General features: G+C 35.7%; 1 protein-coding gene across 2 annotated transcripts in view; it reads left to right on the top strand.

The window, feature by feature from the left end:
* The window catches only part of LRP1B (LDL receptor related protein 1B), a 623,130-nt gene that overhangs the window by 510,694 nt on the left and 89,209 nt on the right, over positions 1–23,227 (top strand). For both annotated transcript variants that reach the window (XM_086896592.1, XM_086896593.1), the window contains exons 50-60: positions 360–482; positions 2,183–2,302; positions 4,462–4,590; positions 5,450–5,572; positions 8,151–8,291; positions 9,433–9,620; positions 11,090–11,273; positions 12,479–12,564; positions 16,028–16,150; positions 19,811–19,992; positions 21,884–22,083. In XM_086896592.1, coding sequence (XP_086752718.1) covers positions 360–482; positions 2,183–2,302; positions 4,462–4,590; positions 5,450–5,572; positions 8,151–8,291; positions 9,433–9,620; positions 11,090–11,273; positions 12,479–12,564; positions 16,028–16,150; positions 19,811–19,992; positions 21,884–22,083 — 1,599 coding nt within the window. The remainder of the gene's footprint in view (positions 1–359; positions 483–2,182; positions 2,303–4,461; positions 4,591–5,449; positions 5,573–8,150; positions 8,292–9,432; positions 9,621–11,089; positions 11,274–12,478; positions 12,565–16,027; positions 16,151–19,810; positions 19,993–21,883; positions 22,084–23,227) is intronic.

The raw sequence follows: 23,227 nt of genomic DNA, 5'->3' as shown, positions 1-23,227 counted from the left end.
ATGATCTTGCAAGTGATCAGAAGGGCAATTTCTTCAGCTGGTGTAAAACAACAAGCAGTGCTGACCTGCCTGACCTCAAAACCTGTAAACTGAACTACTTTCCACTCTCTAGGCCTTTTGATTTAGTTTGAAGCTGTACTCTGATTCTTCTCTAAAAAAAATAAAATTAGCTATTTCAGCTCCCTAAGCTACTTAGCTATCATTTTTTTTTTTTTTAATGAACACAAATTACTTTTTTTTTTCCATTTTTAGACATAAACACTTTGTCCATCAGTATTCAGAAATTTAGCAAAAATGTATTAGGCTCCTAATCATACTAGTAGAGACCATTTTACATTACATTCTTTATTTTATCACAGTTCAAAACAAACCCACATGTGAAGAAAATTATTTTGGTTGTCCTAGTGGAAGATGTATTCTGACCACCTGGCTTTGTGATGGGCAGAAAGACTGTGAGGACGGAGTAGATGAATTGCACTGTGGTGAGCATTTTGTCTTATTTGTACTCCTCTAGTCACTAATGCACTCTGGAAACAAAGAAGTATGCATTTATATCTCAGAGATTGTACAAAAGATCTTTAATGTTGGTTTTTTTTTTCAGATTCAACTCTAATACTTCATACTGTCAATAGCTTAAATTCTATTCCATGCCAGAATGAAAGCCCTGTATTTATTATTTTTTTCTCTCTTTAGGATATATTTATATACAAAGTTTTTTATTGCTTTAGTATTTAATAATTTCACTAATTCTTCACAACTCCTCATTACAAGAGTTGTACAGGTATAATGAATTTGAATAAGTGTCTGGAGTCCAGCAGGAAATAGCCAAACTTCAAAGTAGGCATTGTTTTGCATCAGAGGCCATACAGACAAAAATATTTAAAGTAACATCAAAAGTGATGTAAATAAAATACAGCATGAGCTGTGAACTCAGTTAAGGGTCAGATCTTTTCAGATTCTTAAATTTCACCCAACTGAGGCACAAAGCAGGTTGGTTTTACTCCTAGTGAGAGCTGGTCTTTTCAATTTATATGGATTGCCTGAATGGACTATTTTTGTAATGAAATTGTACCAGAAAGCAGTGTCAATTTTTTCTATTCTCCATTTAAATAAAACATGAAATTTCAGGTGTTTTTTTTCAGGTTTTTGTGGTTTTTTTTCCCTTTACTTCTTACCATGACTGAACATTTTGTATTATTCACTTCATGACCCAATTCCCACTAGCATGCTTCCATATTTGGTTTGCAGTTTATGTTGTATACTTTTATCTTATAACTTTGAAATTAGGAAGTGCTGCGCACTGTGACAATCAGAATCTTTTCTGTTGGTCACATTTGTCAAGCATAACTTGGTGTTTACATTTCCAGGTGTTATACACTTGTGTACAATACTGTAAACTGAATTAGCTGATTTCTGTGGGCAAAAGGGAAGGGAATTAAATCAATGCTTCTTTCCCCATTGATTCCTTTTACCCATTTTGAGATATCTGTTATAATGCTCTCTTTTAAATTCAGATTCCATTACTTAAAATTCTTTTTAATGTAAATATTAATTTTTTTTGTCATCAAAATCAGTTACAATGCAATAAAATTTATTTTCAAAGAAAGAAGTCTGGGAAAAATGGAAGACCTAAATTTTTCAGAAAAAAATAGCATTGATTTAGGACAGTTTTGCAGTCTGATTTTGAAATGCACAAGATCTTTTTTCAATGTATAGCAATTTTTCTTGTGAGAGAAAATAACATGAAATATTTTGAGGAGGGAGTTAGCTACTGGAATACTGGGAGGAAGGCTGGGTTAGAAAATTTGAACTGTGCCCTCTCTGCCCTTCTACCCAAATAAAGCAGCTCACTGTAGCTGTCGTATCTGTCAAATATGCAAACCAGGCTTCAGTCTTTTAAAGTGTTTATCCTCATCCCACTTACAAATTATTTGACAATATTGGATTGTCTTTGGAATGTTTCACTGTTTATTTTAAAAAAAAGTGTTGGTGAATGTAAGTTCTGAAACAAACTGATAACATGCTTAATAAGAAGGTTAGAGTGTTTTAATAACAAGATCTGGAGTGTTTTAATACATGGAAACTGAGAAAGGAGCAGCAACAAAAATATCCTGAACTGTGGTTGAAGCTGCAGGGGAGGCTGTGGTGGTGTGAACCTAACAAATGCAGGTGTCATCCCCAGATTCATCCTGCTCATGGAATCAGTTTGCTTGCTCTGCACACAAGTGCATCTCCAAGCAGTGGACCTGCGATGGTGAGGACGACTGTGGAGATGGGTTAGACGAGAGCGATGCCATTTGCGGTGAGTGGGGTCCTCAGCTCCGCCGCGGGTCACGCCATGCCCAGCGAGGGACACCACCTGTCCCCAAGGAGAGGCTGGGAAGGGAACAAGGACAGCATCTCCAAAGGGTGTGAGGGATGTCCCTCAGCCCTCTCCAACCAGCAGATAGGTTCCTTTTTGTGGGAAGCCCATGATTTGTGTAATTTTATCAATAGAGTTATGAATGGCAAACCAGCCTGGGCAAAAGGACAGCCAGCCTGTTCTCCAGCTCCTACCCTGGAGGCAGAACCCTGTTTGAGTTTTACATTTGAGTGACAGTTGCTCAAAGATCATAAAGTTACTGTATTTTTGGTTTAGGTTTGGATGTTTCAGTTTTTTTTCCTTAGCTCTTTCTTCTATCTCCTCTAAAATTCTCTATACCATTGCCGCTAAAAGACACAGAATGATTTACATGAGCACGTCTCAGTGGGATGACAGGAAAAGAAGTAACTTTAATTTCTGACTCCAGTAATTATAGATTCTCAACAATGACCAGGGATTGGATAACCAAGTTACCATCTTCCCAATCACACTGGTCATGTGAAACATCCATCAAAGACGTTTCTTGGAACGAATGTGTAAACATTTATGTTTACAGTTACTTTCTTGGGAAAGTAACTAAAACTATCAAAACAAGATCAGAAGGTTTAGTTTTCAAGGCAACATACCATAAGCATATATTGCATGATATTCCTCTCAAATTCCCAAATCCTTCAAGGTGCATAAGGAATTGAAAATTTTGTTTTCATTCTAGAGCTCAATGGACCGGAAATGTGTTAGTGAATTCTTTTTCAAAGAACAGCACATTGTGTCAAGACATGCTGTCACAATCTAATGATATTTATACATCAGTTCCATCATTCTCTGTATTTTAAGTTTCTTTTTAAAAAATTCAGCTTTTAATTCTTAAAGACATGTTCCTTTTCAAAAATCCTCTTACCTAAAGTCCATTAAACAAAAAATATTTCTGCCGTACTTCCAGTGTGTTATCACAGTAAAAAATATTGTTGATAACTGGAAGTGTTAAGAAGACAGAGAAAAAAAATCTGATTTGTTAAAGTAGTTGCTTAATCAAAGAAAGATGTAGCAATGCCAGCAAAGGGATGTAGATAGAACATATACTGTTCTAATATGGTAAAATATTAATTATTTAGGACACTTAACTTCTCAAAAAGGGAAAAATCTGCACTGGGTATGAAGAAGGGAAAGTTAAGGCTGTATTTCTTCTTATTTCTTCTCCAACAGTAGTTGGACCTGAATTGCAAGGAGAAAAGAGATCAAAATTACTTCAGATTTTTCAGTCTTTAAAAAAACAGTATTTTTTTAACATTCCAGAAATATCAAAAAAATGGCAAATGAGTATAAGTAAAAAAAAGTTGTTGCTTTTGCATAAGTGATATGGAAAATAATTTTTAAAATATTTTAATATTTTACTAAATTCTAATTAAAACTAGTAGAAAATGTGCTGTCTCCTTTTTAATGAAATATATTTAACTTATTTAAGAGAATACATTAAGTGATGGATTGTACAATATTTTACTTCCAAATGGAGGAAGTTTAACCCTGGGGTATAATATTATCCAAAAAATATCCAAAAAGAAGATTAGTAAGGTAAATGATATGTTGAGTTAGTTGGATCATAGCTGTCAGATATTTTTCACTCCCACTACTCTTGTACCTGGTACATATTGTTTTCTTCTCTGTGGTCTTACAAAATTTTAGTTTCTCTAATTAACAAAATTTTGGAGTGCCTTTGGCTTCCTGGCTTGGACTTTGGTGATGCAGGGATTATGTGGTTTGCAAGATCACTTCCTTTGTCCAACCAGTCCAAATGTGTAGCCAAAGCTACTGATCAAAACTGCTTTGAAAAATTATTCTGCTGGATAGTTTCTATGAAGTGTGGGAATTTTAAGAGGCTGAATAAATGAAAAGAAGGGAAGAAACAGCAGATGGTCAAAATTTGACTGTAAAACAACCTTAGCCTGTAGATTTATCATAATGTGCAGAATGAAATAATCCCTGAAACTTTAAAATAATCCCCTTTAATCACTGCCAGCCACCATGAAAAGATGGATTAGGATATTCCAGCTGGGGATATGGGATGGTCCAGTGCTGAGGGCTGCCCTGCCATGTTTCCCCAGGCTCAGTGACCTGTGCTGCAGACACTTTCAGCTGCCTGGGCTCCCACGCCTGCGTGCCCCAGCACTGGCTCTGTGACGGCGAGCGCGACTGTCCCAACGGGAGCGATGAGCTGTCCACAGCGGGCTGTGGTAGGATTGCATGTCAAAAAAAAAAAAAAGTTATTTCCATGCTGTTTCATGCTCTTTTCATGTCCACTTTGCTGGTGAGGATTGCTGAGCCACGTGTGAGCACACGGAGCAGGATCCTTCTTGGTTTTGCGCAGGCTGACAGCTGCAGGCTCTGCTGACACACAGCCCAGCGGGACATGGGGATGTGTGGCACGTTCTGCAGTGTTTACTGGGGAAATCTGACACATCAGTGACTCTGCAGTTCTATTGCTTCTCCTGAGGAAAATGCTGCTGCTCATGTCAGGGAGGCTGTGCATCAAGCAGGGAGATGAAAGTTCTGTCTTCAGTTTGTTGTGGCTAATTGTTCAGATCCTGACGTCTCTTGCCCTATAAAATATTACTCCCAGTCTTCCTGAGACACACTTCCAGTAACAGTGTCAGGAATTCAGTAATATTTTCACTGGAGAGGATTTTTTTATTAGTATATAAAAATGGTGCATCAGTATATATATATTGAGTGTTTGTGGACTTCAAAAGAGCATTTGTTCAGGAGCAGACCAATATAAGGACATCTCCCCAAATATTCTTTTCTTCAGAGCCAGACCTTAGTTAGTCATAGATAGCATCGATTTTCTGTCTTGGATTACAGAAGATTTTAGCTATCTTTACTTCTGTAGCTTTCTTTCTGATGAGTAGCTTTTTCTGGTATTTAATTGTGTTTGTGTGATGCCTTTTATCTGACTAAAAAGTTATGGTTATTTCCATTGAATTCACTCAAATTCACCTCTCATTTCATCTTTGTGTAAGAAAATCGCCTGTTTATCTGATTGTTCTCAATTTCTTTCTTTTTTATTTTTTTTATGTGCTGTATTTTTCTTAGCTCCCAATAACACTTGTGATGAGAATGCTTTCATGTGCCATAACAAAGTCTGCATTCCCAAACAGTTTGTTTGTGACCACGATGATGACTGTGGAGATGGATCAGATGAATCCCTGGAATGTGGCAAGTATAACAAAAATAGAGTAAATGGAACAGTTTCACATTGCTAACTGTAAGACATTCTTCAGGGTCTGATACTCTAAGGCACTATTGAGAAATTAAGCTCTTCAGTTTTTAAATGGCTTTAATTCTCACTTCTAAATTATGCATTAATCAATACAGATTGGATTTAACTTGGATCGGGGGCTACAGTGGCAAATTATTTCCCATAGTGTCTTATAGTTGATTCCTAATAATATTTAAGAGAATTTTAAAAGTCTGTTCTAGAATTTCTCATTTACTAGGTATATCTTCATTATATATATATTTTTTCTTTGTCTCTCTATATGTTTTTTTTTCCTATTAAATAATCAAACACATCTGTCATGATTATCACTGCATTTAAATTACATCAACTATAGCCATATGTGAATGTTAAATTTTCACCATTCACCTGAATTTAGGGTTTCTTATATGTTCTGAGAGTCTGTTCAATGTACCTGGGCCATACTCAGAAACATTCATCTTTATAAATAATATTTATGGAAAATACTCAGCAAATATTCCATTCCAAATGACAAACTGGTGTTGTCATTCCTGGGTTTGTGCTCTTACAATCTGTATTGGTTATTTACTCTTAAATTTGTTCTAGAAATGAGAGCCACAATAGAAAATAGCTAGAAAATATCCTTATATTATAAATGTTTTTATTGTGCATACCACCTGAAGGGGGTCTGTGCATAAATGATGTGAGCAGGCACCTAAAAATTGTGAGAAAGAGCATGCTTATTGATTTATTAATGACAGATAATTAACAGGAAATCAGTGAATTACACATTCAGTATCATTAGCAACAACACAACAGGCAAATCACAGCTGCAAAATTTATAGAACTTAAGGGTTTTCTAACACCATTTTATAATTAGTCCCAAAAGGTTCTGAGCACACAGACAGAGAACAGCTATGTGCACCTCCTGCCCCAGCCCAGTTTTCAGTATCTCAATAACTACTTAGAACTAAACAGTCACAAACTTTGGAAATTGCCTTTTTTCTTCATGCTTATAATTTCTTGCTGATGTATTTAATTTATTTTCTATAGCATTATATACACACACGCTAAAAGTGTGCACACCCCTTAAAATACTTACAAATAAATAGTGTTATTTTGTCAGACTTTTGGAAAGAAACAGGAGGGAACAGCAAAAGGAGCAGGAGATTTACAAATTCCTAATCCAATTTAGTATGGACCTGCCTTTAGGCACTGGCTGTATTTAATTTCTACTGGGGAAGCTGAAATCTGCAGCGAGGTTTGTGCTGCGCTGCTCCAATGCAATTTTCTGTTCACTGGTAATCAAATACACACCTTAGTGTGTGGCTGGCATGGTAAACTTGTTATCCTGCAGTTTTAGGAAAGGGTTATGTTCTTTTATGGGAAAGGAAACTGCTTGTAAAGAGTAGGAGTCAAATTCCAAAACACACTTTCCAAGGTGCTGTTGGGATTTAAAATTAAACCACGTCATTGCCCAGGGTTGTAACCTTGCAGTTTCTGATTTGACTGCCAGCTCAGGAACCCAAATCATAGCTCTGTTGGATTGTAGAGCTAAACCTTTTCCATCTTGAGAGACAGAAAAACCCAGGTACTCTTCAGCCACCAGTCTACTGACCTGACATGAAATTTGGTTTGAAATACAGTCATAAAAGTTGAATTAATTGAATAAATTTCAAAAAGTCTAGACTCTGTTTTAATTTAATTGGTTCTGTTTTTTTCTATTTGTACAATTAAAAGGTTTATTTTCATTTTTTTGTATAGTACTATTCATAAATAATGTAAAAATGAGATTGGTGATTGAAACAGTTTTTTTTTAAAGTTCACAATCATTCACTTCCTTGAATATTTCTTTGATACAAATTTTGAGTCCATTGTAGAAGCCTGCCTTTTCAATGAAATCCTTATAATTAATTACTTAAAACTGAACAGGGGAAAAAAAACCTATAATTGTGACAAGTTTTCCAAGTTTTTCTACTGCTTTTTTGCTTTTAGAACTCTCAGTTAAGCCACTGTGTTCTAAAAAGTGAATGCCTACTTGTGGTTTATTTACTTCATAAAATATATATATATATAAATATATATATATTATTTTTTTTGTTAGAAATCCTCTTTTGCTTTGAAAATTTACCCATTCTATATGTTCTGATTTTGTGTCCATCTTAGAAAATGTGTGTTCAGTGTGGTTAAAATGGTTTGGTGTTTGGCATGTTTTACAGGGAAGACACACAGCCATAAGCACACCACAAAAACATTTGTTCGGTATTGTCAAGTTATCTCCTAATAACGAATAAATTAAATAAAATTAAAAAGAAAAGGCATTTATGATGGACAGCTGCATAAATATGTTTCACATCTGTGTGAATTGTATCATGACTTCATGGTGCTGCATAAGACAATTTTGATTTCTCTCTTTGCTGGTAGCCACTCATGAATGAGCACAACACTCTAAATGGAGCAAAGAATAATTTTCTTCGTGTTGCCCCAAATATGAAGAATTTTATGTTGAAGCTGTGAGAGCAAACATGAGGTGATGATTGGTGGTTGTTTTTGCAGGGTATCGTCGCTGTCGTCCTGGGGAGTTTACCTGTGCTGATGGGCGGTGCCTGCTGAATTCCCAGTGGCAATGTGATGGGGATTTCGACTGCCCAGACCACTCTGATGAAGCACCCATCAACACCAAGTGCAAAAGTTCAGGTTTGGGTGTAATTTTTTTGCAGAACTTGTTTGACCTTTCTTTTTTTGAAGGTAATGGTTTAGGATTTTAACTCAGCAAATGTAAAACCTCATAACACCTCAGTGCTTTCATAGTGATATTGCTCATATCTTTCAAGGAGAAATGGTTCTGAGCATCCAAAACTTCAGTTCACAAAGTGCAAGCCACCTGTTCCTATGGAATAAAATAGCAGACACTTCCTCAATGTATGCCTCCTGTTGATACTAAAATAAGATGATATTAATACTGTAATTTCCATAGTTTGTAGCTTACTCTTATGATGGTTGCTGTGTTCCAGATGTTCATCACACAGAAGGAGGTCATAAAAAAGGGGATGTAACCTTGCTACCACTTCAAATAATAAACACTGCTTTAATTTTATTAGCAAATTATTGACCAAATTCTATTGACTTTATTGATATTTTCTGCTTACATTAATAAGCTTGAGGTCTGAATGGTTTTTGAGAGGAAATTTAGTCCTGGTCTGCATAAATTGTGCTATTCTGTGCCTTTCTGAAAGACCAATTCTTCTGTCTAGACCTCAGACAGAAGGTCTTAGACCTCATTGCACTGTAGCCAGGCTCTTTATAACAATTTTGATGGAAAACATTCATCTGCTGTGAGGTGAGACAACATATATTTATTTAAATGTTCCAATTGTTACTTGGAGGTTCTGAATGCAGCTGAAATGATGTATTCAAGTTTTGCCAAACAGGGAGGAACATATCTGCAGGTCATTAGGCAAGGAATGCATTGGAATTCAGTCAATTCTGTTCCTAAACACCTCAACATCCACAGGGGGGGAAACCCATGTTTTTTAACTTTTGGAAGCTAGAACTGTATTTTGTGCAGAGATGATGTAGAGAGTTCTCCATTATATAAAAAAAAATATGTAGGAGGGAGTAATAAGTTGATGTCTTCACCCATTTTTCCAGCAGAGAAGTAATCTTCAAAGACACTGAAAAATGAACAGTTATTATAAAGCTATCAATAAGGAATAAATATTCAATTGTTACACAACTTTTTTTTCATTTTGCATGCACACAGCAACTGATCCATGAGAAAACTAATTCCAAATACTAATAGATGACACCAAGTCATGTGTTCTTTTTTGTTTTCCAGAGCAGTCATGTAACAGCTCTTTTTTTATGTGCAAAAATGGCAAGTGCATTCCTCAGAGGGAGGTTTGTGATAACAAAGAGGATTGCAGTGATGGGTCTGATGAGAAAAGCTGCCACGTTAATGAATGCCTCAGTAAGAAAGTCAGTGGCTGTTCCCAAGATTGTCAGGACCTTCCTGTTGGATACAAGGTGAATAATTGTAAAATTCTTTGTAATATAATGTGAGTTTTTAGTTCTTTAGTGTTTAATTACTACATGATTATAATAAAGTCTTACTCTGTGGTACCTCCTTGTAGTGAAGTAGCTTACCTGCCATAATAATATTCAAATTTTCATTTCCTGTAAGCAAACTATTGCCAATTGTGTTTAAAAAATGGTACAGTAAGTATTTTAAACCTATGGAAAAGATCATACACTGCTTTAAATACAACAAATCATACTGGTGTATACAGAGCACTGAAAATCAGAGTAAATATTTTACAATACATAGAATGAACAGCAGGAATAGTGCTTTTCTCCAGTCTTGTTTCCACCCACCCCCCTCCCCAAGACAAGAGACTCTTACAGAAATATTTAAACAAAATAATATCCCCTCAGTAGCAGAATAAAACTGTTCATTGTCTGCATGTGAGGATGTTTTTTGAAACCCCTGAATCTTCTCTTTGGCCTTGACAAGTAGAGAGGAACAGCCTGCAGCAGCCTGTCAATAACACCTAAAAACAGAAGAAAGACTTTTTTCAGGGTTTTAACTCTGAAATAACCTTAACTGCACTCCCAGAGTTTCATCTTTTCAGCTGAACATTGGCCCACTGACAACTAAATAAAATCTGTGCAGCATGGCATCTGCAGGTATTCAACTCCCCAGAAATGTGAGGGTTGAGACAGAGACTCAGGAGCTGGTGGGTTCAACAAAAACCTTGTTGAAGTGAAGAGGAAACACATCCTGGATCTCTGCAGAAAGAAATAGAGACTACAGGAGGGAAAATGACACTGTCTTCTGTAGATAAAATTTATGCCCCTTCTCCAAAAGCCCCTCTGCCCAGTTTTATTTTGCATCTTTCACTTTGCATGTGATAAACTTGCCAGGATCATCATCAGATCCAAATAAATGCCATAGAAACAGAATATTCTGAGTTAGAAGGGATCCACAAGAATGTCCACATCCAGCTCCTAATAATCCTTAAGAATTCCTGTGTTGGTTACACCAATTGCTAGGTGACATCAATGATTCCAGGAAAAAATACTGAAAACATGTCTACTTTTACAAAAAAAAATTAAAATAAATGGTATAATTGAAAATTAAGAACTCCAAAGGGTCCATCCATTGTAATTTTTAAGGAAAAATCATTTCTATATTTTTGAAAAGATGTGAAAAGACGTTTACTTTTTCTTTAGCTAAAGTAGAAAGAATAATTGCTCATTCTACAGGGTTTTGTTTGGGGTTTTTTTTGGAGGAAATGGTGCTTAGGATCACATCAGCAATATTTGAAAAGAAAAGTAGATATGCCTCCAGTAAACCAGACAAGCAGCAGAGTAATTATGACGTTACTTGAAAAAATGAGATGCATAAAAAGTTTATGATGCTAACATATTCAGAAGAAAGTAGACACAGGTGATAAACAGAATTAAAAATTAATGTATCTGGTTTTCTTTCCCAGTGCAAATGCTGGCCTGGATTCCTCCTGAAGGATGATGGCAAAACATGTGTAGATATCGATGAGTGTTCATCTGGATTTCCCTGTAGCCAGCAATGCATCAATACCTATGGAACCTACAAATGCTTGTGTGCAGAAGGGTATGAAACACAGCCTGATAACCCAAATGGCTGCAAGTCCCTTTCAGGTATTACTATCTAATGTTTTTATAATCCTCAGCTGTATCCAAATAATTTGGGGGGGAAAAAACTTAGCCTCAAGGTCTGTTTTACCTTTATATGCAAGATAAAAAGAGAGTTACTTTGAATCTGCTACTTTTTCAATATAAAATATAAAATAAAGACTGTGTCTGAATGCAATAAGTTGTATTTTTAGTATGTATTGTCCTCAGCTCATTTGTAGTAAATAGATACAGTGGGTTTTGAAAGTGTGAATAATTAACTTTATTAGAAAAAGTATTAGAAAAGTTAAAATACATCACTTAGTTCTACCTCTGAGTCAGATGATAATAGCATGGTTATGATAAGATTTCATCACCTTTAGAATATTAGAATGTACATCAAAATTCCTCATCTGAAAAGGAGGAACAGGAAAAAAAATAGTAGAAAATGCAAACTCTGTTATAACATGCAAATGTGTTCAGTGCAGGAGCAGAGTAGGCTGGACAATACATTACATTCTACAGTGCAAGAGAGGCAGATACAAAGCTTTTAATACATTTTTAATTAGCACTGGTAATATTTTATTTTAGTTGAGGTGTCTCTCAATGGAGCTAAAATAAAGCCTTAAAATATATATATTTTAGAATTATATATGTCAGTGTCAGAGATATTTCAGTGATGTCATGAATGAGTATCTGAAAGTAAATATTTTTTTTTATAAACTAGAAAGCCAGGGTGGCAAAAAGTCAAATCTGGCTTCAGTTGAGACTTAAAAAAATCAAGGTTTTTATTAGTAGCTATCTCTGTACCATTCAGACCAATGAAATCTCAAAAAGCAACTGTCAAAACATGCTTGGTTTGAAACCATAATTATTAGCCAGTGTTAATTTGAAAGGAAATGTTGAGAATAAAACATATGGAATGAAATACATCTCCCATTTAATCTCTGACATTAAATTAGGATAAAATACAGTATGGTTCCCATATTACAAAGGCAAAAGAATTAAATTGCATTGAAAGATATACTAATTGATTGCTTTGTTCATTTTTATACTGCATCATTGATCTTTCTTGGAGCATTTGAATGTTTTAAATATTTCTTTCATCCATAACATTGATCAGAGCATGTAACATTTATTTTTCAAACCATCTGTTTTTCAGCATTGTATTCCTGATTTTCCATAAATTAACGTAAAAGCTAGTCTAATATATTCTTTCTCCCGGGGTTTAGATGAGGAACCTTTCTTAATTCTGGCTGATCATCATGAAATAAGAAAAATTAGCACTGATGGATCCAACTACACTTTGTTGAAACAGGTATAACCATAGTACCATGCTCTAAGTTTAACTCAATACTTTTATTTTCTTCTAAAGTTTGCAACTGAAAGAAACATCGTCCTACAATTGGCGTTGTGTGCACCACAGAACAACTGCAGTACCTTCAGAGTTATTGCAATACTTTAAATTGACTATTTTGTCTGGATTTGACATGATTAAAGCTCAGGCAGTTGTTTTGTCAGTCATTCTGATGTACTAAAAAATTATGTTATTTGTGATCCTCTTCCATCACAATATGTTTTGTTCAATTTGTCTATTTCAGTTAAAAAACAATCAAAAAACCCCACCTATTTGGCCATATATTATTTGGGCTACTTACTGTCAAAATCTAAATCTATTTTCAGACAGACAATACCAATATTTATAGTAGTACAAAACATGAAGTCTTATCTTTGTGTAGATCTAATTTTTAAAATAATTACTCTAAATTATTGTAATAGAGAAAAAAAAAAAAAACCATGAAAAACTGCAAAAATAGAAAGTCACCCAGTAAATACAGAGCTGCCATTTTTAGCAGTCTGCTCTCCTTCTATGCTTCACCTAAGTGTAGTTATTTACCACAGATTAGCTTTCTAAAATATGTTTTAATAAAAATATCAATTTCTTTGAATACTAATGGATCAATTGTAGTAAGACTAGGAAATTATTTACTGCCCATCAATATCATTAGGCTTTTTGTAACTTCTTGTGCTCAGGTCTTCACAGCAGCAATTATGAAATTAACCATCTTGAATGAAACACTGACTTTATTTAAGCAAAGAGTTATGAAAGTCTGTCTGTTCTCCTGAAATCCCTCTGATTCCCTCTCATTTGCATCTCACTGCCTCTCTCCTCTTTTGCTGGTGTACCTGTTCATAGAAGCCTGTGAAAAGAGGGGAGCCAGAGGAAATTTTCTTCGTGGTTGGTGCTGACAGATGGTCCTGAATTCAGTGGGCTCCTCTTTGGTGTGTTAGAGACTGAGCAGCTCCAGCCACTGAACAAAATCTGTGTTTTCCATGTTACATCAATTCACTGTGCTGATAAACACCTCTGCTCCTGAACCTACTGGTCTTTGTTCCTGCAAAGGCAGCACTTGGTTTGAAAGCCAAAGAGGGATCTTTACCAGCAGAACAGGGGGTCGTGTCCCTCCTAAGGACATCCTTGTGTCCTCGTAGTGCCATGATGTATCTGACTTTTTCCTGCACATCTACCAGGTGATGGCAAACACCAGAGGCTCTGGCAGAGGAGCAAACCCACCCTTCTCTCTGTGTATTTGATCTGTGATTACCACTCTAACAGTTGCTCATGTAAACTCAGAATAAAGGAGCTGAAAGTAGGAGCTCATTCAGTCTTCTCTGAGTTATGTGCCAGCTTTTTCCTCTATTTTCTTTTTCTTTCTTTTTTTTTTTCCTTTTTTTTCCAAATACACATAAACAGTACAACTGTTTGAATTGTGTCTCATGTATCGTCTTTGCTTTCCATTTCCTTCACTCCTAATCATCAAAATCCTCAGGGTTCCAATAGGCAGAGTAGATAATCTTCCTCCTCATTATTTGTGATTTTTATCTCCATGTTTTTAAGTGAGGCACCAAGGGAACACAAATCACAGCCAAGGATATATTGTGTGCTGTGTGCAGCAGAAACAAACCCACAGGTTTAAGATGAGGGACTAAGGCAGCTGATGTTTGAAATCTTCCCTATTCCTTCTAAAAAACAAATTACTTGTCAAATGACAAAGAATTTATGCTAGAGGCGCTTAAGTGAGATATGTATATGATAAAGAGGAAATTATGTCTGGGCAGAGAACTCTGTTACAGACATACAGAAATTTTTTACCTGCAGTTGATGTTCTGATAAAAATTGAAATTAAACTGACCCAAAATAAAACACTTGAAAGCAAAAATGTGCAGGCAGTCAATTCTCTGCATTAGTCTTGATCCTTAGGAAACTTTTACAGTGCTGTGGAATATACAGAGATAAGGTCATACTTTTACAAATTGCTGACTTTGATTTATAGAATGTTATAAAATTGTAGTAAATAATATTTTGTATTTGTTGACCTGTTGTCTCCTTGGTTAAGAATTTGGGCTGGGTGTTTCTCTGTAGATGCAATCATGTTAACAGGAGAAAAAGACAGGAAAAGTGTTTTACAACCCTGTTATGACTGACAGAGCTGCAGCTGGTTTTATAAAAAATGTGTGCATGTATATGATATTTTTGAAAAATGAGAGTGGTCTTCCTATATTGAATTGTTTCAGACTTTTTTTAATGATGATTTGTTCAGCCTAACTACTCTTTCCCTCTACATTTTGATCAAAAGGTAGATTTACAGTAATTACGCAGTAATTGATGGCAGATAAGCCGTGTATCAGTTTCTGTACAATTAAATATTGTTGTCCTTAGTTGTTTACTTTTGAGCTGGCTGGTCCAGCACTACCCTTCCCAGAAATGATTAGACTAAGGAGGGAGGTTGCTGATCTACCTGAGAGCAGGATGCCATTGTGCTGATAAGGGAATTGATTAACTGACCTTGATTTTGTAGAAGGAATACACACCACATCCGTTCCTTTCACCACTGCTGCTCTGTATTTCATTGATAACAATAACCCGGCATATTAAGAATAATTGTGATTTCACAACATATCAGAGCATTCAGCAGGTTATGGGGCAGATAAGGAAATAAGAGCCATCATCTGAATGCAACCCCCTTCTTCCTTATCTGCCATTTGGGATGAAAAGCCATTATTGTATAATTGCTCCTCCCAGCCCATTGGAGTGCCCCAGATACAATCACCACTCTTTCTCAAAATGTGTTGGCTTTGTAATTAGAGCCATAGGAGGTTCCCAGGTGCCTGCTGGATTTCCAGCTTTTTGTATCTACCTCCTCTGTGTGTATCCACACACACAAATATCTAGATATATACTGAGTGCCTATAATACAGCACCTGAGAAGTCAAAATCTCCACATTCAGGAACTAACATTAATGTCTTTTTACACCACCACCACCATTTCGAATTCCTGATTAATTTGTATTACTAAGGAAATTTTTTCATTATTTAAATGTCATAAAGATTATACTATTTCTGGTTCTCCCATCTAGATTGGCAAAGAAATACCAAAGATAGTAATCAGCGGTGAAACTGAGCAAAAGTTGAAAGTACTTACTGCTAAATTTCATTTAAATTAGAGTATAGAAAAACACAGGAGCCTCACATAATTTCATACATCATCTGTATTTTTTGAAGTGCCACAGTTAATTTGTCACCATATTTATTTCTGTTACAGTCTTTGTCTTACTCTGTTTACAAGTAATATATGGAGAAGAGAGGGAAGTGCTTCAGAAATATGCAGACAGTAAAATAATACATTAGGAATATTAAATGTGTTTTACACTCTGAATGCTATCCAGCAGTTTGTGTTCAAACATTTGAATAAATGGACTTTTTTTCTTTCTGTTTTTAGGGGCTGAACAATGTGATTGCAATAGACTTTGACTACAGAGAAGAGTTCATTTATTGGATTGATTCCAGCAGACCAAATGGCAGTCGCATAAACAGAATGTCTTTAAATGGAAGTGACATCAAGGTAATTGGGGATTAATCATGTCACTACTAGAATTAAATTTTTTGAGTGTTTTGGGAAATGCTCCTTCATACATTTAACCCAGATTGTGAGGCTTTGGTGTATGAATACAAACTCAGCAGGAGCTAGCAAGTCCTAGTAGAATTTAATTGCATTTGTATCTTATTTGAAGTAAAGATAGGGACAAGGAGAACTGTATTTAGAAGCTAAATTCCTTATGACTTATCTGACAGTTTACTGAATTGGCAGTTCCATGTGGTTTCCAGGATGCCAAAGAAAAAAAAGAGCTATAATTAGCTGTAAGCTGTGTAAATACACTGGTGTATTATGTCTTCCTATATAAAATTTCCTGTGATCTTCAGTTTGTTTTTGTTTCACCTCCGCTACACTGATAATTAAAATAACTCAATGTCTTTTCTGTGAAGGGTAAAAGTGCACTCCCATTTCTGCACAGCCTGTCTGTTCTGCCTCTGCAGTGGATTAAGTTCACAAATCCACTATTAAGCACATTTGTTGACTTATGTGAACATTTTCCCAGAACTGGTGATAAGCAGTAAGGAATTCTTTGTTTATTCTATTATGTCTGACCTTCTGGAACATGGAGTTAAGTGAGCAGCAACATATCCCATGAATTCTGCTCCCCTGTTGCACACCAATAAACGTGCAGAGAAAAAGGATTTGTGTTTTTCATTCACAGCTTGGTGCGTGGGCTGGAACATCCTCAGAGCACGTCAGCTTTGGTCCTCATGAGTTAGGGTTTGCAACTCACTGGATTCAGTGAACCTCATTTGCATCCTTCAGACCAAAATAATTGTTCTTAAAAACAAAAAAAAAAATAAGCAAGTGGATAAGCAATTTCTGGCACTCTGATTGCATTGGGTTAAAAGCAAAACTGAGAATGAACTCAAAAGTTTTACATGTGAAGGGAAAATAATAGAAGACAGGCAAGTGGAGGGTTCAAATTAAATTAAATCCTTGAATCATATTTATTGTCTTTAAACAGTTTCCAAAGCATCCTCCTCAGCTTCTGTCCCTTCTGGATGATTCAGTATTACATAAGGGCTGGCGATTACTCAGACTCTTTATTTCTGATCTTTACTATTTCAGGAAGAACAAAGAATTTTTCTCAGTCAAAAATGTTCAAATAGCCAGGTAGAAAAATGCCAAAAAAAATTGCTTTCTACTGATTCATTAACAATTTCATTTTTTAAGAAAAGCTTTCATAAAGTTAAATAACCAGTAGAAGAAAATTAGGATGAGGACATGGAAGATATTTTGTTTTTCCATCAATTTGCACAAATGTCATGTTGATGAAAATTTTGCTCATAGAGAATGCTATATTCAAAGCAAAAATAATAAAAATAAGTCCATTTAATTTTCATACAAAAACCTGTTTTTTCTCTGAAAAACTTGGCCCAGATTTGGCCTCTGAAAGCTAAAATAAAGGTGAAAAAATTAGCAAGAATTATATATTGTCTGATAGTCTTCTAGTAACCTTTTATCCAGTGCCAAATTTTTGTGGCTCTTTGACTTTTTTATTACATTGCTATAGTACATACTTAATAACTGACATCATTAAAAATTATTTCAAGTTAAATTATTATAATTATTTATTTATTTAAATTCTGGTGTTATTATTTGTTATCTAGCAAGCATGTTTACTTATTTTAATATGTTTTTTTTTTGTCACTACAGTTTTTATGTTTATTCCCCTGATATTATTTTAATATCTCCCCACCTGTTGTGTTATGCTTTGCTATAAGTAGGTCTGCTATCGATGTGATAGCAGATATATTGATTTATTGCCTTGGATTCCTCTTGCAGGAGATGGCATTTCTTCAGCATAGCAGCTCTGGGAAGCCTGATGGCATCTCATTTTTCTTCTGCCTCTGCTCATGGAGGAGATATTTACAGAATTGAAATGGCAGCTTTTTCACATGGATGTGTTCAGATGCTAAAACTGTGTTTTATGGAGAGTCTAGATTCAGATGTTAGTGGAAAATAGAGTAGAAAGCTGGGCCATGCACACTGAGTGCCACATTGGTGATCTCAGTGACTGGGACATGTCAAAGTGACTCTCCCAAGGAGAACTCATCAGAAGGAGAGACTCATTGTTTTGGTTGATGCTCTAGTGTAGTGTTTAGACAGCTAAACCACTAGCTAAACTTCCAGAGTTATACATTTCTGCATGAAATGTCCCTTGTGCCAGTGCAGCAGTTGCTGCAATTACGCATTTATAAACTGGCGAAGATGGTGGTGTGAAGGTGTTAGAAAATAAAACATCTTATTCCCATTAGTAAAATCAGTGTATCCTGGAATTGAACTTTTTTTAAAAGATTTTATAAGGTGATAAATTATGTAACAACCTGAGAAGGTGCCTTTGCATATTCATAACTATAAAATTGATTTAAAGCATCTCACCATATCCCTTCTTATCTCAAAGGCTTTTCCATATCTTCAGATGGTAAATAAATTTAAAACTAGCACATTCAGTTATACATAATACAGGTTTGTACGAGAAGTTTATACCCTGGTGCACATGCTGTTAGTGATGAAGATAACAGTAAATTAGAATGTACACCACAGTAATAAACCCATTATTAGTGCTTAAGAAATCTCATAAATTTTCAAGTATCACTTTCTGATTTGTGGGGATTTTTTCTGAAGTTCTAGCTGCACAGACCTAATCAGGACTTAATCAAGAATAGAACAGGAATAGGTCAGGATAGATCTCAGGAATAGAATTTTTAAGCCTAGAAGAAATTGGACTCAAATGATTGTGAATATTCAAATATTACTGAACACTTGAGATGAAGTCCTCCCTAACAAGCCAGACTGAGTCACGCCAACATGATGAGATTTGTAATCACATCAAGTTCCAGAATTATCCAAGTCATCAAAAACCCCGAGAATAACACATCCCTGCCAGTAGTCTGTAGGCTTTCCAGTAGGTGACTAAATTGCTTTTCTCTCTTAATAATGTCCTTTCAAAATTTCACTAACTCTTGGGAAGCTCCTCATTCTTCTGCCGCGTGAATGTTGGAAATAAGAGCGCAGTGTTTACTTTCCGAGCAGTGGCTCGCGGAGCGCTCTCATGGTCGCTCTGTCACGGTGACATATGGCACTGCTGGGACATTAAAGTGAAGGATATGCTGATGGAGAGAAACGGGGAGATGAGAAGCAGATGTGCTCAAGGGCGTGCTGTGGGGAGGGCAGCCTCGTCTCCACTCTGCTCTGTGAAACAAAAAATAGAATAGTGAAGAGGAGAAAAGTTATTTTGGCTTGATTTGCTTGGTTTGTTGTTTTGTTTTTTTTCTTTTTACATTAAGAGAAAACTAGAAACTGAAGATGGAAACTGAAAGATCAAAAGTTTTTAAAAAGTTCACACATAATGCAGAGAAGTTGGCAGTTTCCTCTTTACAAGATGATGGTATGCTCCATTTTCCCTTACTAGGAGAAAAGTGTCACATTGTCATAGCTACTTAAGAAGTGTCATTACCTAACAAGTGTCAGTGTTTAGCAATGAATAATAATTTTCACATGCTGTGTGTCACTGTATCAAATACCCAGTTGCTCAATATCCTGGTACCAGTAGCTCCCAAATTGTTGATCCTCTTCCCAATTATTTAGATGAATAATTAATGTAATTTTTTTCTTTTCCAGGTAATTCACAATACAGCTGTTCCCAATGCCCTGGCTGTTGATTGGATTGGGAAGAATCTCTATTGGTCTGATACTGAAAAGAGAATTATTGAGGTGTCTAAACTCAATGGCTTGTACCCAACCGTCCTTGTGAGCAAGAGAGTGAAGTTTCCCAGAGATCTGTCTTTAGATCCTCAAGCTGGGTATGAAGCAGAAAATTTTCAGTACTTCCTATTTAATGCTGATTTGATATTAAAATATTTTAATTCAAAAAAATAGGAAATAATACTTAGTTGTTTGTTATTTTGTTTTGTTTTAAATCAAATATTCAGTGATAGGAGAGAGTTGTTGTGTTGGTCTGGATTCTATTTAAACAAAGAAAAGCAATGTGTTTCCTACCATAAAAATATAACCTATTTAATAAACCTAACTAGTTTTAATACAATAAACCTAACTAGTTTACTAGTTTTGAACTAAAAGCTGTTTTCTACTATTTCTTAGAACTAGAATCTAATTTTCTTGTAACTGTACCCTTTCTTCCCTGTAAAATTTGGGAGGGAGGATGTAGACCTTTGTTTAACATCTTTAAGATATGAATATATGGGATCTTTCTGTGGTTGTCTGGGCATCCCTGAGTATGCAAAAATCACTCTACAAAGCTAGTACAGAGTCCCAGTCTTTCAGGAAGGCTTAGATATATAAATAAATAGGCATAATAAAGTTACTGTGTTCCTTTTTGGTGTATATGGACAGCTTTCCAAAGCTGATTTTTACATTTTTATTGATAAACATAAGCTTTTGTTCATTTATTTTACTATAGAATTTTACTGGAAATAAAAAATGAAATTCAGAGTTATAATTTGAAATGGTATTACTTGTATCTTGGGGTTTTTCTCAGGAACAAGGAATGCTTAGTGAATTATCCTGCTGATGCCATGCAGTTTGTTTCCAAAGAAAACATGCTCTGTTGGAGAGAGTGGAGAAGTTCCCTCTCTCTGCTGCCTGTGTGGAGCGAGCTTGGTGCCAGGATATTGCACCTGTGTGTTGTAGGATACCTGTAACTGCTCTTAGGGCCACCATTTCCTCCTGCACACAAATTCTGTTCCAGGAGGTTATTAGGAATATGAGCTGCATCTGGATTTTGGAGAGCTTGTCCAAAGCCTGTAGAGCAGAATCAACTTCCCAGCTGGAAAGATCTGTCCTGAGGTTCTGAGTAATGGCACACAACAGCAGCCACATGTGCTAAATAATGGGATTTTTCTTTCTTTATGGCAAACATGCTCAGCATTGTGGTTAAATAGCTTGCTGAGGGGAAAACTTCTCAGCTTTCCAACAACCTTTCTCAGTGTTTCACTCATTTCTAAACCCTCTGTGCAAGAAATTGTTTTAATGTTTTAGAACTAGTATCTCTTGAAACAATTCTATTTGCATTATGTGGCTGTTAACAGCAAAAAAAGTTTTGTAATATGTGTTAAAAAAAAGAAAAAGTAGATGTAATAGCATATTTCTGATAAATATAGTAGTGATGCCGTTTATGCAGGATGTGAGATTAACAGAGTCCTGTTTGGGTGGTGCTTCAGATTCTAATTTCTAAACTCCAAATTCTATCAAGACTCAGCCATTTAAATGTACATTTTACTAGTCCATAATTTAATTTTCATGCAAAAAACCTGTTTTTTCTCTGAAAAAACTTGGCCCAGATTTGGCCTCTGAAAGCTAAAAAAAAAAGGTGAAAAAAATTAGCTTTCTAATTAGACTTTTTAATAAAGTCACATCTAGCACCAGGATTCCTATTCAAACCCTTTTCATTCAGCACAGACAGGTCTAGAAAAATGCAAAGTTTTATCTGGAAGGTGGAAATATTGTAAGTACTGATTTATTCTTGAGATCAACTAAATAAATTAAGCATTGAGTCGTAGAATGGTTTGGTTTAGAAAAGACCATCTGGTTTCAAACCCCCAAGATGGGCAGGGATACCATCCACTATCCCAGCTTGCTCCAAGCCCCATCCAGCCTGGCCCTGGACACTCCCAGGGATGTGAAACCTCTTTCTCAACGATTGCTGTTTTCCAGCTGCTGTGTTTTGTTTTGCAGATACTTGTACTGGATTGATTGCTGTGAGTCCCCCCACATTGGCCGTGTTGGGATGGATGGATCCAGGCAAGCTGTGGTTATAGAAACACAGATATCCAGGCCTATGGCTCTCACCATAGACTACGTCAACCACAGGCTCTACTGGGCTGATGAAAATCACATTGAGTTTTCTGACATGGATGGATCTCACAGGCACAAAGGTTGGCCAACACTTCAGTTGTTTTGTGTTTTGTTTTCTTTTTGATGCTTTCCACGTTATATATATTTATGTAAAAACTGTCCTTTAAAACTTTTTTCCAACTTTTTTTGAGATTTTTTTTTCCTTTTATCAATATTTTAAAATCTGTTTTTCATTTCTGTTCTCTGTTATGGATGTCAATAGCTTTTAAACATGCTGTACTATGTGTTTGTAGGAAAAATGTCAACTAGGAAAAGAAGCTCTAGGAACAGACTCAGCAATCTGAGGCAGCCTGGTCAACTTTATACTCTGTCATATACAGACATGTTCTTGATTAAGTTACAAAGTGTGTGAAACTTGCTGTTGAAGTAGTAGGGATAGATCCTCTGTGCCATGTGTCAGAGTAGGGCTAAAATCAGCCTTTTCTCCCACCTCAGAAAGCCTGGAAAAGCCATTAGTGTGCTCAGCATGAAACCAATATTTCAAATATAATTTGGGGCTTTCCTGGTAGATGGGTGAAATAATAACTCTTGAAATACTTATGTAATGAACTAATCTTTATCCCCATGTTTTGCTTCTCACCTGACAGAAAATTAAAAAGCTTGTGTCATTTAGCTATAAAGTATTAAAAAAACCCCAAAAAACTATGCTGTGATAAATAGTTCTCACATTCCAAATTGTATAATTAAAGATCTTTCATTTTAAATCAAATATATGAAAATAGTATCAGTCTAAGTTTTTGTTGGGGTTTTATTTGAGATGAAATTGTTACCTGAGCTCCCTTCTCAAGCCTTACCCAAGCCTCAGCAACGCTGCACTGTTGGTAATACTGCATGGATTTGGGCTTTTTTAGGCTTTTATCTTGTACTGGGCACCTCCAGGTCTTCTCCAAGCCACAACTGATGAAATAACTACTTTACTTTCAGACTAAAACTTCACCATTAAATAAAAAAAAAACAAAACAGGAAAAGCAAAACAAGTTTTCCAGCCCTTTTATTCATGAATTTTAGGTTATAAATACATCATGAATAATTCAATGGCAGTTGTTTGAGATGGTAGATTGGAGACACTATGGAGTAGCTATGAGAGCTGTAAACATTCCCATTAATCTCAGCATAATATCCATGGGTTTTTTTGGGATGAGCACCGGTCAGTTGTAACCTACT

Source organism: Cyanistes caeruleus, chromosome 7 (genome assembly GCF_971803275.1).
Source record: "Cyanistes caeruleus chromosome 7, bCyaCae1.hap1.1, whole genome shotgun sequence".
Lineage (NCBI taxonomy): Eukaryota > Metazoa > Chordata > Aves > Passeriformes > Paridae > Cyanistes > Cyanistes caeruleus.
The sequence above is the reverse complement of the archived record's forward strand: the minus strand, read 5'-3'. Positions and strand labels throughout refer to the sequence as shown.